Source organism: Aquila chrysaetos, chromosome 11 (assembly GCF_900496995.4).
Source record: "Aquila chrysaetos chrysaetos chromosome 11, bAquChr1.4, whole genome shotgun sequence".
Classification (NCBI taxonomy): domain Eukaryota; kingdom Metazoa; phylum Chordata; class Aves; order Accipitriformes; family Accipitridae; genus Aquila; species Aquila chrysaetos.
Genome location: NC_044014.1, coordinates 21752916 through 21773737, shown reverse-complemented (window position 1 = coordinate 21773737; position 20822 = coordinate 21752916). Strand labels below are relative to the sequence as shown.

Below are 20822 nucleotides of genomic sequence, written 5' to 3'. Positions count from 1 at the left end.
TCTGTTGATTGTCTAGCACTGAAAAATACAGAAGAACCAAGGCTGATAATCTTGTCTTACTCTCATTATCTCTGTGGTCCTCAGTGAGATGTAACCAAAAATCCAAGCTGAAGAATGACTAAGGAAAATAGTGAGGTAAACCTTCAGGAAAGTCCCCAAGATTTTTCCCCGCCTTAGGAAGAAACAGGATACTTTGTTCATCAGCATAAGTGGAAAGAAGGCACAGAATTAGGCAGAGCATTGGTACTCTTACGATGTTGTTAGTAAGAAGTAAACTTGTTGGGAAGACAACGCGGGATTTCAACAGAGCAGTATCTGTTGGAGATATCTGTTCCCCACACAAGCAAGGCACCTATCATCCTGTACATGAACAACATGAAGAAACGCAACATAATATAGGCTACAACTGACCTCAATAATCAATATATAAATGGACTGTCTACATAGAGTTTGCTGCTCTGAGTGGCTTCAGCACCACAGCATCTTGTTAGGGTCCCCTGAGATCACAGATCATGCAAAGAGCTTCTTTACTGTCCCTAGACACTGCCCAGGCTTAGACAGGTAGCTCCCTGCTGCATTCCAAAGAAAGCTGCTTGCAAGAACTTCTTTCCATACCTGGCATAGCTCGCACCTAGAAAACAGGGAGGATTCTGCAATGGGAACAGCTGGGCGGTCACTGCTTCTCTGAAAAGTTGAGAGAGAGAGAAAACACACATGCGCATTGGTTGGATTTTTGGGTTTTGGAGTTGTGCAACAAATGCATTCTCTGCCACTCAGCACCAAACAAGCAAGTTGGCTGGGTTTTGGCTGTAACAAATTCCACAAGTTTCACTCCAGTACACCAGCATCACAAATCACTATGTGTCTGCTGACTTTTGTTCACATACAAGAACTTCTTCAGGATGCCTGTCAAGCGAAGTATTGCATGCAAGCTCCAAAACGTGCAAGATGAAAAAAATTAAATAGCTTGGTAATATTAACAGAATTAAGGCAATGTGATTTGATGGTCCTTTTCTTTCAAACTATCTTGGAATACTTGCTCCAGATTACCTTTGAGGACACTGAGGAGCTAATACCTTGAACAGGACTTTCTGGTATTTCCCCCAGTATCATCAGCCAAGGTGAAATGGTTACTTCTCAGCACATAAATGTTACAAAGAGCAGGCATGCAAAGCTAGGGCCCATCCTTAGCCATCCCACAGATGTAAATCAGTTAGGTCAGGCAGCATAGGAACAGGACATTGGAAGGGAGAGAGTGAACTCTCTCCATCTTCACTGCAACCAACACAAAAGGCAGCTTTGGCCTAGGATCACAGTGTATTACTTTGTTATCCTACTGAGCCTTTTTTCCCCCTTTAATAGAAAAACGCACATGCTCTGAAATACCTCCTCTGAAACACTGACAGTATCCCAAACCACAATGATGCCGTTAAATTGGCTTCATGCATATTTGTGAGAGATCCAAAGTGGACTCTGTTGATGCCAGGAAGAAATTCCCAGTGCCTGTACTCATGGGCTGACATGTTTTGTTGGTTTACCAGTGATTAGGAGTCAAGGGCATGAGCCATGTGGCTGTGGTGTTAGTCATCTCCTGTTTCAGGGCAGTGTATACATCAGCATTGCCAAATCTAACTTATTAGTGATAGGCTGGCTGTGGGCACCTTTATCAAACCTATGAACACCTGCAAACACTTCAGCTCTTTTCTGCCATCCTGAAGAAAGTTCTGGTAACTGAAGAAAAACCGATTTACCCAATCTACTAGTTGAAAAGCCAGCTAAGATGTCCCTGTGAGTAGTGGTCTTACTGTGACCTGCATTGCAATAGTGCTGGCTTTCTCACATGGACTTCCTGAGCTAGCTCTCAACTCTGGAGTTTTGGTAGAAGATGTGGAGTAGCCACCCCAGCTTGGACTTCAACCTCTACTCCCAAACCCACACAATAGGGCAACACAATTAGGCAATCAAAGTACTTAGTTCAGGTATTGCAAACTGTGCAGCCCTGGTAATAAGGGGAAGACTTCTTCACCTACCAGGACTACACAGTTTGAAATATTTGAACCAACTAGATCAAAGTTAAGCAAAAGGGGACTGTACTCGACTCCTTTGCTATCAAATTACTGTCCTAAGCACTTGGAAAGTGTCTGCCCAACATGTACAGCCTCTGCAGAAAAGGAACCATTTCTCCCTGGCTACAAGGATTAAGGAAGAAAATATACAATGTCTATTTTTTCACAGAGGACCTGAGCATATGGGTCTTCTACATGATGGAAAACTGAACAAGGAGGAAAATGGTTATCTAGGTCCCTTTTCTAAGGGCCTACAGATGCCAGCCACTCTCCACAGAAACTCTGCTTTACACGTAACCCTTCCAACTACCACTCCTTTTCCACGAGAGCCTTTCATCTTCAGCTGGTGAACAAGAAAGCTGAATGATTATTCAAAGTTCCTCTCTTTTAAAACCTAGATGGTTCAAACTAAGCATGCAAATTTTGTTGTGAGTGACAACCACAATGTCTCTAATGGGTTTCTCAGGGCGAGTGCTAAATATTCCTTCTGGGCTTGAAATTTCTTTCAAAGTACCTCCCATAACTGCCTTCCAGATCCAATGTGGCACAAAAGCCACACCTATTCCTTCAGTGCCTTTTAGAACCAAACCTTCCTGTATATAATTGGCTTATTTTAATAACATCCACCCCATGAGGTCATTTTGCAGAAACCTCATTGGAGTTATTCATGCATGTTCAGTCTGCTCAAGGACTGGTATCATACATTCCCTCTCTATATAAGTTCTCTGAGAAGATGTGCTTCCTACAGGCCATCTCCTTACTGGAAGCCTCATAATTCTGCAAGAATGGTGAGTCCTTACATCTTATACTGTAAAAGACCATGGTATGTTGCTATAGATTTTAAAAGAGGTTCTGTTGGTTTTATCTCAGTACTCACAGATCTAAGCAACTTGCAGAAAGTGTAAATTCTGTGTTTTGAGAGCAAAAGTCAGGCAGATAGGCACAGGCAGGTAAGAACCTTGGGTAAAATATATCAGCATGTGTATGGCAGGAGATGTCTAATAGGACTCCAGCTAAGGCTTTTTATTATAACCTGTTTTCACTTACATGTAATGTTTGGAGATAATCTCTTTTCTGGCAGAAAGCAGCTCTGTTGTGTCTCAACCTAGAACTGGCCTTCATATTTGTGAAAAGTCTGGATAACATCTGAACATTTAGTTAAACTCAAAAACCTGATCTTGATTTTTACTCATGTGCAGCTCTGTGGGTTTTAACCTGTTCTGCAAAATAAAATGCTAGTTTTTCCTCCTCTCATCTCTCAGGTATAACTTCTTTTTATAAGTCACCAGTTCTACTCTGTCCAAAACAAACACACATATATACAATGTGTGTGTGTGTGTGTCATTGTTCACTCCTGGTCCACCTTTCGTTTATTACCAAGATTTTAAATTCATCACAGCTAATTCCATCCTAGAGTTCTTGCACTTATTTCCTCCATATCCCCAATGAAAGCCCTTCAAACATTTCAAGCTAATATTGAATGATAAGAGACTAGCTGAGGAATTTAAGCTGAACTTTCAGAAAAAGCTGCTGACAAAGGTCAGAGAATATAGAATTATCTAGGTTGGAAGGGACACCTGCAAGTCATTTGGTCCAACATCCTGCTCAAAGGAGGACCAAGTCTTGAGTGTTCAACTTTAGCTAAAGTTCTTCAGCTTGTTCCTAATCCTGCAATATTAGGGTAAAACATCCAGTGGGTTCTTCAGACTCCAGTGAAGAAGTTTTTACAATTATGAGTGAGGTTAGTGGCAGAGACAGTTGGTGACCAATCCTACGAAGAAAATAAGGACAAGAAAAATGAATGGGGAGGGGAAAGGAATAGAACATACTTCTTTCACAAACAGTATCTGGGTCTATCAGTCCTGTAGCAGGCAATGCTTGATTTTAACAGCTTGGAAAGACTTTTTTTTCCCTCCCAAATGATGCTCTGCCTCTGCTTCTTTGAAATGGTTCAGTATTCCTGATTGCATGTTAAAGTATCTAAACTGTAAAAGACAAATGGATTTTGATTTGAAACCACAATGTATTTTCCTATTTCTAATGGTAGTATTTATCATCAAGACATCTTAATAGTTACTTAAGTATTTGTTTGAATTCTGCTTTCTTGTTCAGAAAACCATCTTGGCCTGCCTTCTTGTTCTGGCCATTAGCGTGCCACTGTCCAATGCTTATTGCTTCTTTCAGCCATTGAAGCCAGAGATGTCTGACGGTGAGCATGCAGGTAAGAAGTCAACTGTCCTCAACTTGACAGACATCACCACAAGCACTGCCTGATTTGATTTGTCCATTCTGTGCAATTTATCACAATTTAGAAATAAGTGGAAACAGTGGAGAGAAACCACTAGGAAATGGGGGGGAAAGGGAGTTTGGAGAGCAGGGAATTTATAATATGTTATAAAAAAAGAAGAGTTTATCTGAGGAGCATCACAGAGACCAAATTAAAAATTAATTTTGTCCAGGGAAGTAGCATAGGCTTAGTTTATCCATCTGCATGAAGTAATAATTCATATTTTCACTATGGCAGTGTATTTAGAAATACAGAGAAGGGAGGAGAAGGGCCTTTCTCTATGTATGTGTGTAGTCAGTATAAAGCAGGAAACTGATTGGCAAGAGTTCAAGCACACTGATCAATTTACTCATTAGTTGTTTCCCTATCCCAAGGCAAATTCTTAAGAACAGAATGGCGGCTCCCCTTGACTCTGGGACTGCTCTTCCTGAACACAGCTAGTCTATGAGTCTACAGATGAATGGAGCTGCAGGAAAATAAGTGCTCAAAAAAGAAACATGCAATTATTTGGATACAAGAAGAGCTGATGTGTGCCAGTATGCAAAATAAACCAAGCGCCCCCAAATACAGCTTTTTCTGGGAATGCTAGTGCTACTACTAGAAAAACGAGTTAGCATTGCCAAAGAAACAGAACATATTTACTGGCAAAGACACAGCCTAGAACCCCCAAATCCTCCATTCCATCTTGTCTCATCCTCATAAAAATCCTGCTTTCCAGTTCACTTATTTAGGAAGTCTATTCTGTGACTGTTGGACAGGAACTTTATATACAGTATGTGCTTTCGTCCTGCAGCTGAGGGTTAGGAAAAGTTTTCCAGGCAGATCTAGTCTTGCTCTAAATGATGAGTCAACAATAGTTGGTGTTAATGACAGGGGAAGTCAAAGCCTTTTCTTAATTCTGACCAGGTCTGTGCCTAGTTGTCTTTCTGCTGGGTGCTCTGATTCCTGTAATTAAAGCTGAGCTACTCAAGGAAACCCGATGCTGCTGAGAACCACAGGAAACAGAACGATTCAGAATACCCTTCTCCATGCGTTAGAATGGTAGCAGTGCTGCTCTGTTCTGGAACCTCCGTGTTTGCCAGACAGGGATGTTAATGTAAAGAGCCAACACAGATCCCACCCATTTTGTACAAGCAATAGCCTTGTTAGTGCAATAGGTCTGACACTAAAGGCTATTTGCACACTACGTTTTCAGGCTGCCGTGACTCAAAAGGAGAGCTGCATGAATTCGATTCCCACTGGAGGACCAACGACTGCCATGATTGCTCCTGTTCCAGGGGCGGAATTGACTGCTGCTCCAGGTGAGTTCAGAGCAGCAGTGGGGGTTTTCCTCCACTGCCATGATACAGCACAAACCACTTCCCTTCACACAGGGGTCCCTGAGAAACAACCCTGACCCTTCTCTCACTCACTTCATATCACAAAACTCAACACTGTCATCACTGCATGCAAGAAGTTCCTCTGACTAATATAGGTCATATTTAACAAATTATTCTTAATAAAAAGAAGACTTAATTCTTCTTGGGGCTAAAATTGCAGGCAAGATACTGATTCAAGAACAAACACACAGTTACGTAAGAAATTTCTACTGGTCCTAATCCAGATCTTCCCAAAGCCACACACTGCACCTCTTTTCCCTGAGAAGCAGCTCAAGGTACACTGGCCTGCCTGTAATTTTTCCTATAGTGACACCCAACCACTCGTGCAATTCTTGTTCCATACTGTGGCTGAAAAGAAAAAGCAATGACATTGGCGTAGCAAATAAACACAACAAACATCCCCTGAGTGTAAATCAGATCAGTAAACTACAACTGTCCCCTCATCCTGCTTAAGCAGAGACTAAATAACATTTGAGCTGGGAGCTTTGTGTGAGCTCCCTTTTCTGCTCCTGAACACTTCCTCAGTATAGCCTCTTCATATTAAAAATGCAGATGCCATCTGAAATGGAAGCTGTTCACTTCTTGGTGTCATCACCTCTGTCTTTCTTTTCCCAATGACAGCTTTGCAACACCAGCTGGCTATGATGAAGAGAAGTGTATAAGCATTTTCAACAAGGAGACCTGCACTTATAAAGTAGTGGAGAAAGATGATCACTCAAAAGAATGCCCAGTCCATACCTGGGTGGGCTAACAGAGCAGGATTGTGGATTTGGGGGATATTTCCTTTTTTTTTTTAAGGGTTCTCTCTCTCACAAATTCAAAAACACTGAAAAATGCAGCTGTTGAGTGAAATCTACTCATAAAATCTAACACTTAATAAAACTGAATATCTACCCACAAAAGACTCCCTTGTTTTCTCTGCCTTCTGCTTCCCCATGAAGAAAGAACTGGCTTGTTCCTTCCTTGAGATCAGAAATTAAAGCTGACATTTTTTAGCATCCTCAATAGCTGTTAATTCTTCTCTAGTCACGCTTCAGTGCCAGGGAGTATATTCTGTTATCTGTGCACAGCTGTATCTTAAAGCTAAAATAAAATCAGATGAAACATCAGAAATTCATGCGACTGATTTTCTTCTTTGAGGATGGAAACTTAAAGAATTAACATTCCAAAAAAACATGGGAAAGAAATGAAAAGCAACTTAAAAAAATCTTTCTGAACACTCTCTTTTCTAGGACAATGTCTTATTTGGTGATCTTTCATCCTATATGGCTCACTGAAGCCTGCCCAACCTATGGACTACAAGAGCCACCAGCTACCCAGTCTAACCCAGCACTATACTTCCATTGCACCCACATCACAGCAGACCCAGTCCTCAACCTGGGGTTTGGGTAAAATAAAAGGTCCTTAAGAACTTCAAGTTATTAAATTAGCCAATAGGCAGGATCTGGACTGGGCTCAAACAAGGAAGAGTTTGGCAAATCCACAGACAATAACTGAGAGGGATACACTTGCCAGTATAAGCTCTCCCTAGGAGCACTGCTTCATAATCTTTATGGGTACATTTGTTCAGTTGCCTCTTTCCACAAGTGACTATGAACATCCTATGTCTCCATGCTCGATTTCCCCGTAACATAAAGGGCATGTCAGAGCTTCCATAGTTCCTCATTTCAGATTATGGAATGAGCACATACCTTGTCAGCAGGGCCCAGTTCTGCTGTCTGCAGGGGCAAGGCAAACCTCAGCTTGTGTCAGTCTTGACCACATGTGCTCCAGTGAGCAACGCAGGACCCTATGACTTACACCCCAGTGTTTTATTCCACCTCTGCTTCCCTTTCTCCTTCCCCAGGAATACAACCCTGTTGGTTACACTTTTTTTTAATTGACTGCCACATGCCCTCTTGGAAGAGGACCCACAGTAACATACTTTATACAACAGTTTACATGCCAAAGCTGCTAATGTCACTGTGCAAATAGACTAAAGGAGTCACAAAGCCCATAAGGCACTTACATGAAGAGCAGTAACAATTATATCTACTGGGAAAAAGGTGAGAGGGCTCTGCATGATTTGAGCAGCACCTTACCCACTTTCTCGGCTACCAAAACCTGTGCAACACTGGTTGAGGTCTTGTGGTCCCCATCAGATAATGCACAGGTGTCAACAGGCTGCCCAGGAGCACGTGCAAGATTGGGTTGTAACTGAGCCGATGTTCTTGTGAAGCCCAGGAAGATGCTGTATGTAGAAGTTCAGAGCTTAACACCCAAAATACTAGTTTGAGAGCAAGGGATACCTCTTCCCTCATCATCTTTAGACAGTGGGATTTCGATTAAGTACTTACCAGAGCTAGCTTGACAATTTGTCTGTTACAGCACTCATTTATTTTGTAGTTTACCTCCAAACTCACCTGAAACTGACTGCTGAATTAGTTGTTTTTTTTCTAACATCTACCCATATCTGAAAGCTACTGGGACCTGCTTATGGGCTATTTATGCAGACAGTCAATTATAGTGCAATGTGGAACAAGCTTTGTAACCAACTATTTAGGCACATGATCAGTTTCTGTCTTGATCAGATGTCCCTTAGTGGTGAGGAACTATTTCACAGGACCAGTCAAAAATAACATCCAGAGTTCCTAATGCTATTCAGGAAGACTACAAGCTAGAGCATACAAAGACTAAAAATATAACAGTAACCAAAAAGCAAGGTGCTTTGAAAGCAGGGGTATAAATTTTCACAGTATTTGCAGAGACATGCTGGGTTCAGTATGGTATGGAGACACGTGCTTCTGAACCCTGAATTATTCCTTTTCTGCAGTACCATAGCCTAAACTGAAAATGTTGATGAGTCTGGAATTGTGACCTGTACTTGAGTGAAGTTGAGCTTTGTGTTTATGGTCTCTGTATATAAGAGATCACATTCTGTGCAGTCTTCCAAAAGAAGAGGTTTTTTCTCCTTCCTGTCATCTTCATCCCCATCTCAGTTAATTCCTTTTCTGCATTACTGAAGTCTGCTGATTTATCTTTCTCCCATTGTTCTGAGGGTACCAGTCTTTTTCTGTTCTGCTGCAGATCATGATCTGATCTCTGAAACAGAATGAAATCCACTGAAATCCATTTACCTCTGAGCTTCTCGCTGTGTGCTTAAGTTTGCCAGTTTGAGTACTCTCAGACAGAGTAGAAGCAGGTGTAGCATCCCATTATGTACTCTCTGAAAATTGTCCAAGGACTGGGAGCATTACAGCTTCTGAGTTTTCAGATGGACTCTACCCAAGCATCAAGGCCATGAGAGGAAGTTTAAAAAACAGGTCATTATTCTATCTTGTATCTTACAAGTGCCATCTGTGTGCAGATAGGATTCATGTTCTCAGACATGAATCTTGCTGTTTACAGCAGGTAGAACATTCAGATTCACAGCCTGTCCCAACACCCAACAGAGAGGAGTAAAAAAGTTTGCCTGCCAAGAGGAGATGGCATTTGTGAGGCCATCCTGATTTGCTACAGCAAAATAGAGTGCAGACAGATCATTTTGGAGCTTGTGTAATAGTCTTCAGCCTTTTTTCATACAGCAAAAAGGAAAGATTTTGCTCTGTGTTATTGCCATCCTGGCAGCAGATGCAATTTGAGCCTCACCCACAAAGAGGAGCCCGTCTTCTTACTAGGTTTGTTCTTGCAGTAATAAGCTGCTTTTACCTCAGACTCCAGCTCCCTAATTGGTTTAATCCAGTGCATGTGCAGGCTATTAGTTTACTACTTGCCTTTAGCTACTGCCTTCCTTATTCTAGCACTAAAATTTTGTTTTCCAGTGTTCTGTTCCAACTCATTGTTCTGGATGACCAGGCCCAGCCCCTTCAGCACCTGCCAAGGATGCTCAAGTTAGGTTAGAACCATTTTGGAACTGCACCCACGTACAATCACAATTCACCTACCACAAAGCACATGTGTTTCTTGGGAAAACTGTCTGACAGCATGACTGCAAGCAGAAATACTAGCTTGCCTCTTCTGCTTGTTTCCCACTCTCACTTGCTTGGAAAGCTCAAGACTTACCATTCACAAAACAATCTATCCACATTCAGTGACGTTGCTTGGGAGACACCATCTCCATTAGCAGCTGGGCCATGAGCCTCTTTATGTCCGTTTGCAAGCCTATGCTAAGAGAAAGCATATTTGAAGGCATCTTCTAATGACACCATGCCTAGCACAGACTCCAACACTTCTGAGTTGAGGCTAGAGGACTCAGAAATACTTTCTGAGAAAATACTGCACCATGGTGAATGGAAATTGTAGGGTTGCTATTTCTAGTCTCCGCCAAAGGAGGTGACACAGGAAGGGCAGCAGCATGAATGGAGACAGTCTTTTTACGAGGGCCTGTAGTGATAGGACAAGGGGTGAAGATTTTAAACTAAAAGAGGTTACATTCCAATTAGGTACAAGGAAGAAATTCTTTACTATGAGGGTGGTGAGACACTGGAACAGGTTGCCCAAAGAAGTTGTGGATGCCCCATCCGTGGAAGTGTTCAAGGCCAGGTCAGATGGGGCTTTGAGCAACCTGGTCTAGTGGAAGGTGTCCCTGCCCATGGCAGGGGGGGCAGAACTAGATGATCTTTAAAGTTCCCTTCCAACCCAAACTATTCTATGGATGTCTTTCTGTCTGCAACAGAATTCCAGGCCCAGTTGCAAGGCAAGTCCATAGAGAACACCAAATCTTAAGTAAGCTGTGACCAAAGACTTAGTTTCCTTTTTAAGGCTGAGTAGACATATGCACCCAAATTCCAGAAAAGCCAGCCTGAACCAGCACTCCTACATGACCTGTTTAAACACATTTTAAATGTGTTTAAACACCCAAGCACCTTTCTCCACCATCTGCCAAGTCTTGTTATGATATGCAGATCTACCCTGTCTGCTATGCAGAAGTAGGAAAGATTCATTTCACGTCTGATCCAAAAAGCCTCCAGGGAGCAGTCTGTGGGAGCAGACTTGACTCTTGACTGCTCCAAGTTTCAACATGGAAACAGATGATGTTACCTATCGCATCTAGTTTTGGAACACCAGAAGCACAGCAGGGACTTGGCTTCCGTCTGTAGCAAGGAGTCTAGCTATGGGAGGATGACAAAACTCTCAAAATCGAGAAAGCAGAGACAGAGCGTACAAAGCTCTGCTTTGCTCTCCCCACTTTGTGAAGTGATGTTTTGTCTTGGCATTTCACTACTTCAACATGCACAGCTACAGTCCCACATAAAGAATACACCCCTCCACCCTCAAAGCTTTACATCATAACACCACTAGCTCCACATAGTGGAAAGGAAACATTCACAGAAGTTTCCTCAGTTATCCTGACACATTAAAGGTTTAAGAGACTCTGCAGAACCTTGGGAGGCAACACAGCCCAGGCAGAGCAGAAGAAGTTGCATGCTCTCTTCCCCCCAGTTTCCCTCTCTCCACCTGGTAGCACACAGAGCTCCTGCTAGCCCTCCTAGAAAGAGAGGCTGTTTTGGATAACTGGCCATCTACTCCCAGTAATTCTTTTCAAGGCAAATCTTTTGAGTACTGGAAAGGTGTTCTTGCCCTAAAAATGAAATCTGGTGCTTAGCCTATCAACTACCAAGTCTTTTAAATCAAACATCACAACACACATATAAATCTGATGGAAGTTTTCCTATTAAATAGTGTTTATCACCTAACACTTAATGGTTTTATACCCATTCATGTTTTGTTTCCATTAAGAATTTTTGCCCCAATCTTAAAAATAAAATCCAACTTAAACAATTATAAAAAAGTGCAGATCTCATTTACATTATACATACCAAAGAAGCTAGAGATTTGCACTTCACATTCTGCTTTGTGCCAATTTTAAAAGCTTAGATAAATTCAATTCATGACAATTTTGCTTGTTCATTTTGCTCTTAGCTAACTCTTCTGTTGGTATGCAGGAAAGTTTGCATTGGCACCTTTTGAAAGCCTGAAAGTTTCTGTTCAAATCTATTGTTGTGTGCATGTTTCCCTGGGCCAAGCTGTGGTTTATTTTAGGGCAAACTAGATTGGCTTTATAACAGGTATTTATGTGAAACTCCAGAACATGTAGGTCACAGGACAAATCTAAAACACTCAGCAAGGCTAGGTTACTTTAACACTCCTCTCCACCCCACAAAATTCTGTTTTCACATTTCATTCCTTTCAGCGTGTAAGTCTCAACCACTGACCCATGCTTTTTACACTTCTCCAGGGCTTCAGTGTTTTTGCATAGTCAACGCTTCAAGTAGATCTTCATTAAGGAGCACTGATAAACTGCAGTCCTTTGCCGCCACAAGATTATAACCTCCTTCAAAATATCCCAGTATTTTCTCCACTGTAATTCCAGGGGCTTCTCCCATTTCTGCCCTGGCCTGCCAAAGATGGGGCAAATCTACAGAGACAGCAGCAAGCAGTTTTGACTATAACAGCTCATTCACAGACTGTGAAAGAATTCATTCCCTAAGCTATATAACACAGAAGTCACTCTGGTCCACTGTATGAAGGACAGGGTAGCTGGACTGGGCTGAAACACCAGCTTGGGACTGTGTAGCTTCCCTAACGTGCTATCCTGAGACAAGTTACAGTGTCATTAGAGTACAACAGCCTCCTGAGGCACTTCGTCTCCCCTTTTCATTTCCTAGTTTGGGACTTGCTTGATCTCTCCTAACAGCACCATCCCTTAGCCTTTCCATGTCCCGCACATGGAGGAACTTCCCCAGGGCTGCAAAAGCATATTTTATTGGGGTGTGCTCCTGCTCTTGCCCTGCTCCTGAACAAAGAGATGCTGTCCCACACAACAAAGATGATGGTCAAGGAGAATTGAGCAGGGGTCTGGCTTGGTGCAGTATTGATTCAAAATTCTTTAGCCTCCTGAAGTCATAGACTGGGTTATTTAACAAAAGTCTTTTTCCAGCTCAGTTGTTTGTTCCTATGTGTTGTATTTGGCTGTGTAAGGCGGACTATTGAACAAGTTCATTCAAAGCATAGAGCATTGTCCTCTAATATTAACAGCAAATTATACAAATGGGTTAGATAAGAGATCAACTCTGTAACATTATTCTGAATCCTGGCAGAGACATTTGTGAGCATAACACCCAGAAATTCAACATTTGGTTTGGCTACACGGCTGGCCTCAGGCCTATGTTTTTAGGATATAATTACTGTTGAGCAGCCAATATCCCTCATTAACACCTCCCTTCACTTTCTTCCAAGTATCTCTTTTAAATGGGGGGCTCTTCCATCTCTCTTCAGTAAGAAGGGGTTCAAAAGTCAGAACAACTAAAATTGTATCAGAAATGGAGAGTGCATGCCAGTATTCCCTGCTTGGTGCTCACTGCCAGTCAAGAATTTCAGCGAGGAACTAAGTTTTTCAGCAAGCCTAGTGGGAAGTATCAGGAGCTTGATTGAGCAGATTGCTGTAACCACAGCCTAGCTACATTAGTACAGCTTATTTATGTACAGATATGACAGCTCTGGAACTTTCTTTTTCTGTTATTGCTGAAGTTTTTGTTTGGTTTGATGTTTTTTCTCTCCTATAAATTCACTAGTGATAACATCCTAGTTCTGTCACAGCACTTCTGTGCTGGAAAGAGTGGATGGACAAGTCAGAGCTACAAAGAACACAAAAACCTACATGCTGATTCAGCTAGCAGACTTGAGCTCCATTTCTGTTTGCTCCAGTGAGGTTTAAGAATATAAGTGGCATTTTAGAAGTGTCTATATATTTAGTCTATATCCAAGGAGGTATCATGGACAGGAGTGAGTAGTTTTAAGAGTGTTTTATGAACTTGGACATAGACTGGCCTGCCCAAATTACCCTTGATACAGGAGAAGGAAAACTTAGCAATAACACTACTTCAGAGTTTCATTTAGGGAACAGATGCATTGACACCTCTGATTGTTAACAGAGAAAAAAACCCAGGAGTTTCCCATTGCAGCACAGCAGTGTGAGTCAAGTCAGATGTGATGGCTTGTGAAAACATCACTAGGGATAAAAGGGAAAGTCTAATATTAATTCTGAAATAGGCTGGTTCATAGAAAAAAATATTAGTGCTGGCATCAATGCTGTTTGGGAAGAGAAGTGACTTCATAAGCTTTCTTAACAGTAGAAGCATTGATAGGACCAATCTCATGCTTTAAAGCTTGTGGTAACCAATTTCCTTCTTAAAGAACTCTCAAACTGCAGTTTTATTATATCAGTTTCTGGCTATACTGGCCCTTTTCCCACTGTATTTTTCTTGCCTTTCAAGAATGGCAAAGGCAGATGCAAGAAAGTAGATTCCTAATCCTTTGAAGAAAAAAAAAAAAAAAAAAAAAAAAAATCTTTGTCCAGTGATAGAGGTTTTCAACAGTCCATGCCAGTAACCATACTTAATGTCAGCTTTGGAAATTCATCAGTGTGTGTTGTATTAGTGCAACATCCCTTAACTTTGAAGGTAATAAGCTCCATTTGCTAACCTTACCTCTGCTCAGGTCTTAAGGTTATAGTCTTCCTAAAGATTTTGCTACAGGCAGGACTAGATATTCCTTCTGCACCCCTGTCCCCCAAGATTTCCAGCCAAACTCCTCAGAGACACTACTGTCAGGAGTCAAGATAAAGACATAGAAACAAATGCTCACATACCAAGTTAGTCTGTGCAACAATTCTTCCCCCCCTCCAACAACCCAGCAGCTCAGAGCTGGGCATTGGCTGGAAGAAACACAAATGGCAGAACACACCACTTACAATTCAGGATGTACACACATAACCAGCTGCTGCCACCTTTCTCCTCCAACAATAATTTGGGAGAAGGATCACAGGAAACAGTTCTGTTGGCTGCCTGGACACTACAGCACACCGACATCACATAATTGAATTGCAATTCTTTATTGGGCAGATAGACACATTTGGAAGGGTGTGGTTGGACACAGGATACATAGACAAGACCAGCACCCTGTCTGCAAGAGGCAAGACAGGAGATGCTGGTTTTAACACAAGGTTTGCTCCCTAGAGCTGCTACCACACACCTGTGACTTCTTAACATCAGGTAGCTCTGGGGTGCTTGAGAAGGGGTCAATACACAATGGTTCAAAGATGCCATTGCCAGGTTCTGAATATAGCCAAGCCCACCGTGGCAGGAACATCAGGATGGCAGCTTCGGCTGCTTAAGCCACAGTCTAGTAAAGTCCTATGATCATCATCCAGCAGCTGGTCATCTTTGTAGAGCCGCTGCTCTTCCAGTGGCCTTTTCAGTATTCCCTCTACCACCTTTTTCAACTCATGCACAGTTGTTGTCTCTTTGGCCTCAGTCAAGATTGTAGTCCTGTGACGGTGAACCATCAGGTAGACATCTATCATTACACTAGGGCTTCCTGCAGTCCCCTGTCACTGGGAAACAGATTTACATCCTCTTAGTGAGAAACCTGTATTTTGGGGAATAACTGGAGTCAAGACAGAACCGTCACTAGAGAAATGGAACCAATGAGGACAAGGACAGGAAAAACAAAAAAGCTACAGGGAGCTGCTCTGCTAGACAGACCAAGACCCTCATGCTCTACACAAGCAGAGCTATTAAGTACTTAACAACTTTTGTGTTCCTAGCTAAATATCATCTAGCAGAGAGCTTTTAACACTGTTAATGAGCATTTGTATTACTTTAGCTTCTTGCCTGAAAGGGTTTCATCCTCAGTTTGCTTTGAGCCACGTGCATCTACCCGAGATCCCAGGAAGAGCCAAGCATGCAGCTTTGACTGCACTCAGCTCAGGAGAATGTAGCACACAAAATGGTTGTGGTTTTTTGGTTTCTAGTCAGGCAAGAGACAAGGATTTCCCTGGTTCCTTCATGTGTTCAGTAAAGACAGGAAAGCTGATAAATACAGGAGCACTGAGAGTTGTCAAACTAATGGACAGTGTTGAGATATTTTAGCCTTCTACTGCAGTTCCAGGAAGTTAGTCATCAAAATAGCTCATTGCTTAGCACCAATGCTGATGGCAGAGTCTTAGCTTAGGAGTAACTCTTCTCCCTCAGAGTTTGGTTAAGGTGGAAGAAACTCACATAGGAGCAGAGCAGGAGGGGAAATCAGGGCTGGTAGCATTAGCTTAAAAGGGAGCTCTTCAAAGCCCAGCCATTTTAGGAGTACTTTATGGTAGTGCCAGCATAGTTGCTTGTCACATGCAGAGCAAGTCACACCCGAGAGGCTAAAGGCTCGCTTCAGCTCTGAAATGCTCAAGAGAGTGAAGGCCATCTTCCCAGAGCCTCCATTATGAGTTCCCACAGAGAAGTTCAGGGCCAGCACGGGGATGGCTCCATCTGCACCCACAGACACCAAACCCTACTCCCAGCCCCTGGAAGAATAGCTGCACTTCAGGGGTGTGGGCTGCTCTTGTCTTCAGGATGAGAGGGGTAAGGTCCAGAGGTTCATGAGCAGTTACTGCTCCCCCCACCCCCCATTTGGAACCCCCTCAAGAAGCAGAGCAAGACACTCCTCTGGACAAAGGCAAGCAGTGGCAGTAGTCAGCTACCTGCAGCCCTGCACTGCTGAAGGCAAAACTCTCACTCACCAGGTCAGAGAGAAAGGAAAAAAGTATTTAACCTTGATTTTCTCTGCCATCTGCACTTTGATATCACTGGCACATGCAAGCTTTCCATGACAAACTTAGGCTAGAGTTGATCCCTTGTATGGTCATTCAAGCTAGATTACACCAGAGATAGTAACAGATGCAATAACTCTGTTCTTCCAGTATTTTTTTTCCCTGTCCAACAGGAAGGCAGACAATGCTATTTCAGCCTGGCAGAGCCCCATTTATCCATCCCTGAGCAGTGACCCAGGTACCGTGCCATCTAAGTATGGCCCTTAACTGTCTCTTCATGTCATGCCAGCTCAGACATGCACGTGTGCCTGTTCCAGCTGAGGTTCCCTGTGCTTTGCAGTGTGTTCTCCAGGAGATGGGAAGAAAGGAGCAGAGATGTCACAAGTGCAGCATAGCCAACAAAACAAAAGGGAGCTGCTCTGGACTCAGAGTTTATGCAAGGGCTAATTCCTGCTGAAGGCAAGTGGGACCTTGGGATCTAAATAAATTTGTGGACTGAGACCAAAACTACCCACTCCATAATCCTAGTACTGAAGGAAGGAAAAAGCAACGTTTACCTTTCTTCAGGGTAGTGGAGGTGTTACACTGCCTTTGTGTTATGTCATTTTGCTGAAGAGTTTAAAGAAAAAAGTCAGGCCTTCTCCATGAGCAGCAGCTAGAGAACTCAATTTTTGCTTCAAAGGGAGACTGTTCAGAGACACAGCCAAGCTGGACAAGGGGGAAGCATGCACATAGGCTAAACAACTTGAAGTAGTTCAAGTTTAAATAAACACACCCCCCCCCCCCCCCCCCCCCCCCCCCAAGACCTAACTGTCATTTACCCCAGACTGGTAAAGGTGGGAACTGATGGGGAAAAAGGAAGAGTTAATAGAGAAGTATCTTTTTAAAGCTTACATTAGGGAGAGGATTTAGGCAGAGTTCATTTGCATAACCTAAAAGCATCAGGAATTCAATCTTGAATCCTTCTTGCAGAGGCAAGACAGTACCACCCACCACAAGTGGGGATGCTGCTGCACCCTGATAAGTAGCAAACTATATTCCCACTGACAAGGGCTAGGTCACACAGGTGGTGCTTTTGGGGAAAATATCAAGTTTCATGAAGTCCATTTGATTTCCCAAGAGTTGCACACACATTAGGTAGGGTCCTACCTAATGGCTTACTCCCATGAGTTCAGCTAAAAATGGAGGCAATCAGTTGTCTGAGCCAGAAGGAGCATCATTTTCCCTTACTAACTTCTCTAAAACAGTTAACATGAACCATTTTGAAGTCAGTTCAGATTTATTCATGTGCTTTAATCCAGTTTTGAAGCCTACTATAGTGTTTAGTAATTAAGTAGTATGTTGATGGAGTTTTGAATCAGGAAACACAAGGTGAAGCAATAGGCATCCAGCAGATCACGTCTAAAGACACTAAAGGTTACTGAAGAAATGTTTTCAGTGTGAGCAAGTTTTAATCAAATTATGGAATATGATACCCTGGTCAGAGCCTTGGTGATCTGGAGCCACCATCCAGGCACCCCTCTGGTTCAGCCCAGACCCTCCAACTCCAGGCATCTCCCCAGAAAAACTCAGAATCCTTCTAACTGGCAAAAGCTTCCCAGGGCAGGATTGCCTCCTTGGCTTGGCACAGAGACACTATTTAAGCCAAGCCACTACATTATTTGACCAGTTTAGTTCAGCACCTTCCCTGACAGACACAGGAGCTAGACGAACAGGGAAAGGCAGTGCTGGACATTCCTCTGATCACTTCACAGGCCTCAAGCTGAGGAGGCCCATGCATTAACTGTTGCCATACCCCCACAGCCACTGAAGGAAGTTGTTTGACTTACATCAGTATGTCTACAGCTGGGCTGCAAGCCCTTGCAGCACAACAGACCCCAAGGCAGAAGGTATAAAGGGAAAGCAGCAAGCTGCCATAACCTCCATGTCTCGGAGGCACTCAACCTTCTCACCTATCACAGCCATCAGCTAGGCTAGGACGACTTAACCTTCCCCTAACAGAAGAATGCCCAGAGGACACTTGCTTAACACTGCAGCCCCAGAAGGTGACTTCATTTACGTCTGCACAACAGGGAATCCTCTCTACTCCTTTGTTACACATTTCACTTGGAAAACTTTCTTTGTCTCAAGAGGAAAGTTCCAAGGAGGTCAGCAGGAACATTAACAGAGACAGGCTCTGCTCTGCTACAGATCCCATAGGCAACTCACTTAATACTACAGGCTTTCATAAGCACTTCCTTGGTTTCTTCATTCTCAAGTCTGCAATCCAAGATGTTTTAAGCTGCCTTATTTTATTTTTTTTAAAGGAAAAGAAAAGGCACACAGCATACTTCAACATATGCTTCACGTTAAGGAAGTAGAGCTGCCAGGCATTTCTGGCAGCAACAGCCTTGATCACACCACACTTCAGTTTCCTATTTTATACATTTGTCTACCTGAGAAAGAGCAAGAATTATAAGAAAGTTATTAATATAGTTATTTCTCTCCAAGGAAGAAAGGATAACTAACTAATTAAGTAAACTAATCATCTTAAGACAATAATTTAGAATCCACCATGCCCTTCAAGTCACAAGTTGCTTGTTACATTTCCTTGCAACCATACTCTTATTAGAGATATTATACACTGCAACACTTACCTGTCCTCAAGAAACAGCACAAGATTTGTCAAGAGTTATAGTAGGGACAGGGCAGAAGTGGGTCTGGCCTCTGGTTACACTAGACCCTAATCAAATGGTTTCAATTAAAATAAAACCAAGTTCACATCACATACTTAATAGTGCAAGAGATATGTTGTATTTTCACCTTGTTGCCTCTAATTGCTAACAAAGTAATTTTGAGCAAATCATTCCCTTCAAAGAGAAATTCATTCATTTAAGGATTACCAGAGGAGGAATATTTTCTCAAGGCACTTCATTAGATACCATCACGGTTTCCTGCAGCAGAACCACACAGAGAGCATAATCTACCAAAATCACAAGGTTAACACAAAACTTGACAGCTGCACCACAAGGCTAAAACCAAAGTACAACAGAAGCTCTAAAGCCTCTTGCTAAGTACACACAAACAAATAAACAAAAAGAACTTACATAAATCAGATCTTCTGTCACAACAAACAGCAGACATCTCCTCTACAACTATCCTTTTACTCCAGATCTCTCAAGAGACCACACTCATTCTGCCACTACCCCTTTTATCCCCAAACAACTTCCAGTGCAGCTTTGCTTCCTCTAGCTATTTGTCAGTCAGTGGAAGCTAATGAGTTCAGCCATACCAATCAAGGTGTCTAATTAAACCCAGGTATGCTGAAAGAGCCAAGCTAATGGAATTAATGCAACCCATTATGCTAGGAATCCTCCAGTAACTTTCAAAATTTGTTATGCCTATGCTCCAATTCAGTAAAGCATTGAATCCCTACAGCCTCTGATACAGCCACAGGCATCTGTGCTAGTTTTTCTGGCTGGTTTTGAGATGCAGCCTCACATACTGTGTGTTGCAACAGTCTAATGGCACAAAGACCTGGACACCTGTGGCAAGACGTGTGTTGAAAGAAATGTCCTCTTTTTAGTGTGACAGAAACAATACTCCCATTGGTGTCTGATTCCAGCTGTGTTAGAGGCAGGGCATGCATAGGGTGAAAGAAAACTGGAACTTTTTCTTTCTTTGCCTTCCTCAATCCTTAGCATCACTACTGTTGCTGTCAGAAAGGGAGCCATGAGTGACAATCATCCTGACTTACATTCGTTTCTGGGCTGAGATAATGCACAGCTCCTCTCCCTTTTCCTGCTAAAATGGTGCTATCTGGTTGTAGTGATCTGCCTCTATTCCCCAGGCCTGGTTTTGCTTCAGCAACTGAGAGATACAAAACTACAGCTAGTCCCTGCAGGTTGCTAAATAGGGACAGAATAATGTGCCTCATATAAAATAATTGAAATTATAATAAATCAGTCTGAGAACAGTGGACTCTCCACACCACTGCACTGTATGAATGGCCTGTTCCATACCTGGGGGCGATCTCTGTAGCAGGTCAGCCGAACAATAGTGCCCTGCTGCCTTGCTTAGCATGTGCCCTTTCCCCACTGTTCCTTGATGGCCTGCCAGTTTTGGAGGTATAGCTTTCTGGGGGTCAGACCCTTCCACTGACACCAATGCTGATGTGGAGTAACTAGTCTGTCTACTGGAGTTTCTTCAGATTGACACCAGCACAATGGAGATCAAGATGCCAGCGTACGTCAGTGCACAAAACAAGCCTTTGTAAGTCTTTTTGAGATGCCACCTTATGATCGATGATCGGAACAGGTTAGAGTGTCCATTGGCACCCGGGTGCTCACATTTACATCACCTCCCTTTGCACTGACCATTGTTTCCTCACTGTATATAAATACACACTACTCCTCATTACAAAATGTGAGCAGCCCATGCAAGTATGGTAAGTTAGCAGCTCAGAGAATGTGTGTGTGTGTGTGTGTATGTGTATGTGCATGTACACTGGAAGCGTTTTTTAATCTGAGTTTGTT

General features: G+C 42.7%; 2 protein-coding genes across 2 annotated transcripts; one reads left to right on the top strand and one right to left on the bottom strand.

Moving 5' to 3' along the window:
* Positions 1–3798: 3798 nt before the first annotated feature.
* Positions 3799–6483, top strand: LOC115348330 (beta-microseminoprotein-like). The gene is made up of 4 exons (XM_041127403.1): positions 3799–3807; positions 4140–4287; positions 5549–5654; positions 6354–6483. Exons 1-4 carry the CDS (start codon positions 3799–3801, stop codon positions 6481–6483), a joined length of 393 nt encoding a protein of 130 aa, XP_040983337.1.
* An 8222-nt stretch (positions 6484–14705) lies between these two features.
* On the bottom strand, positions 14706–15075 carry ELOB (elongin B). The gene is given in 2 exon segments (XM_030030849.1): positions 14706–14825; positions 14827–15075. Coding segments are annotated over 2 exon segments (369 nt in total).
* Positions 15076–20822: the final 5747 nt, after the last annotated feature.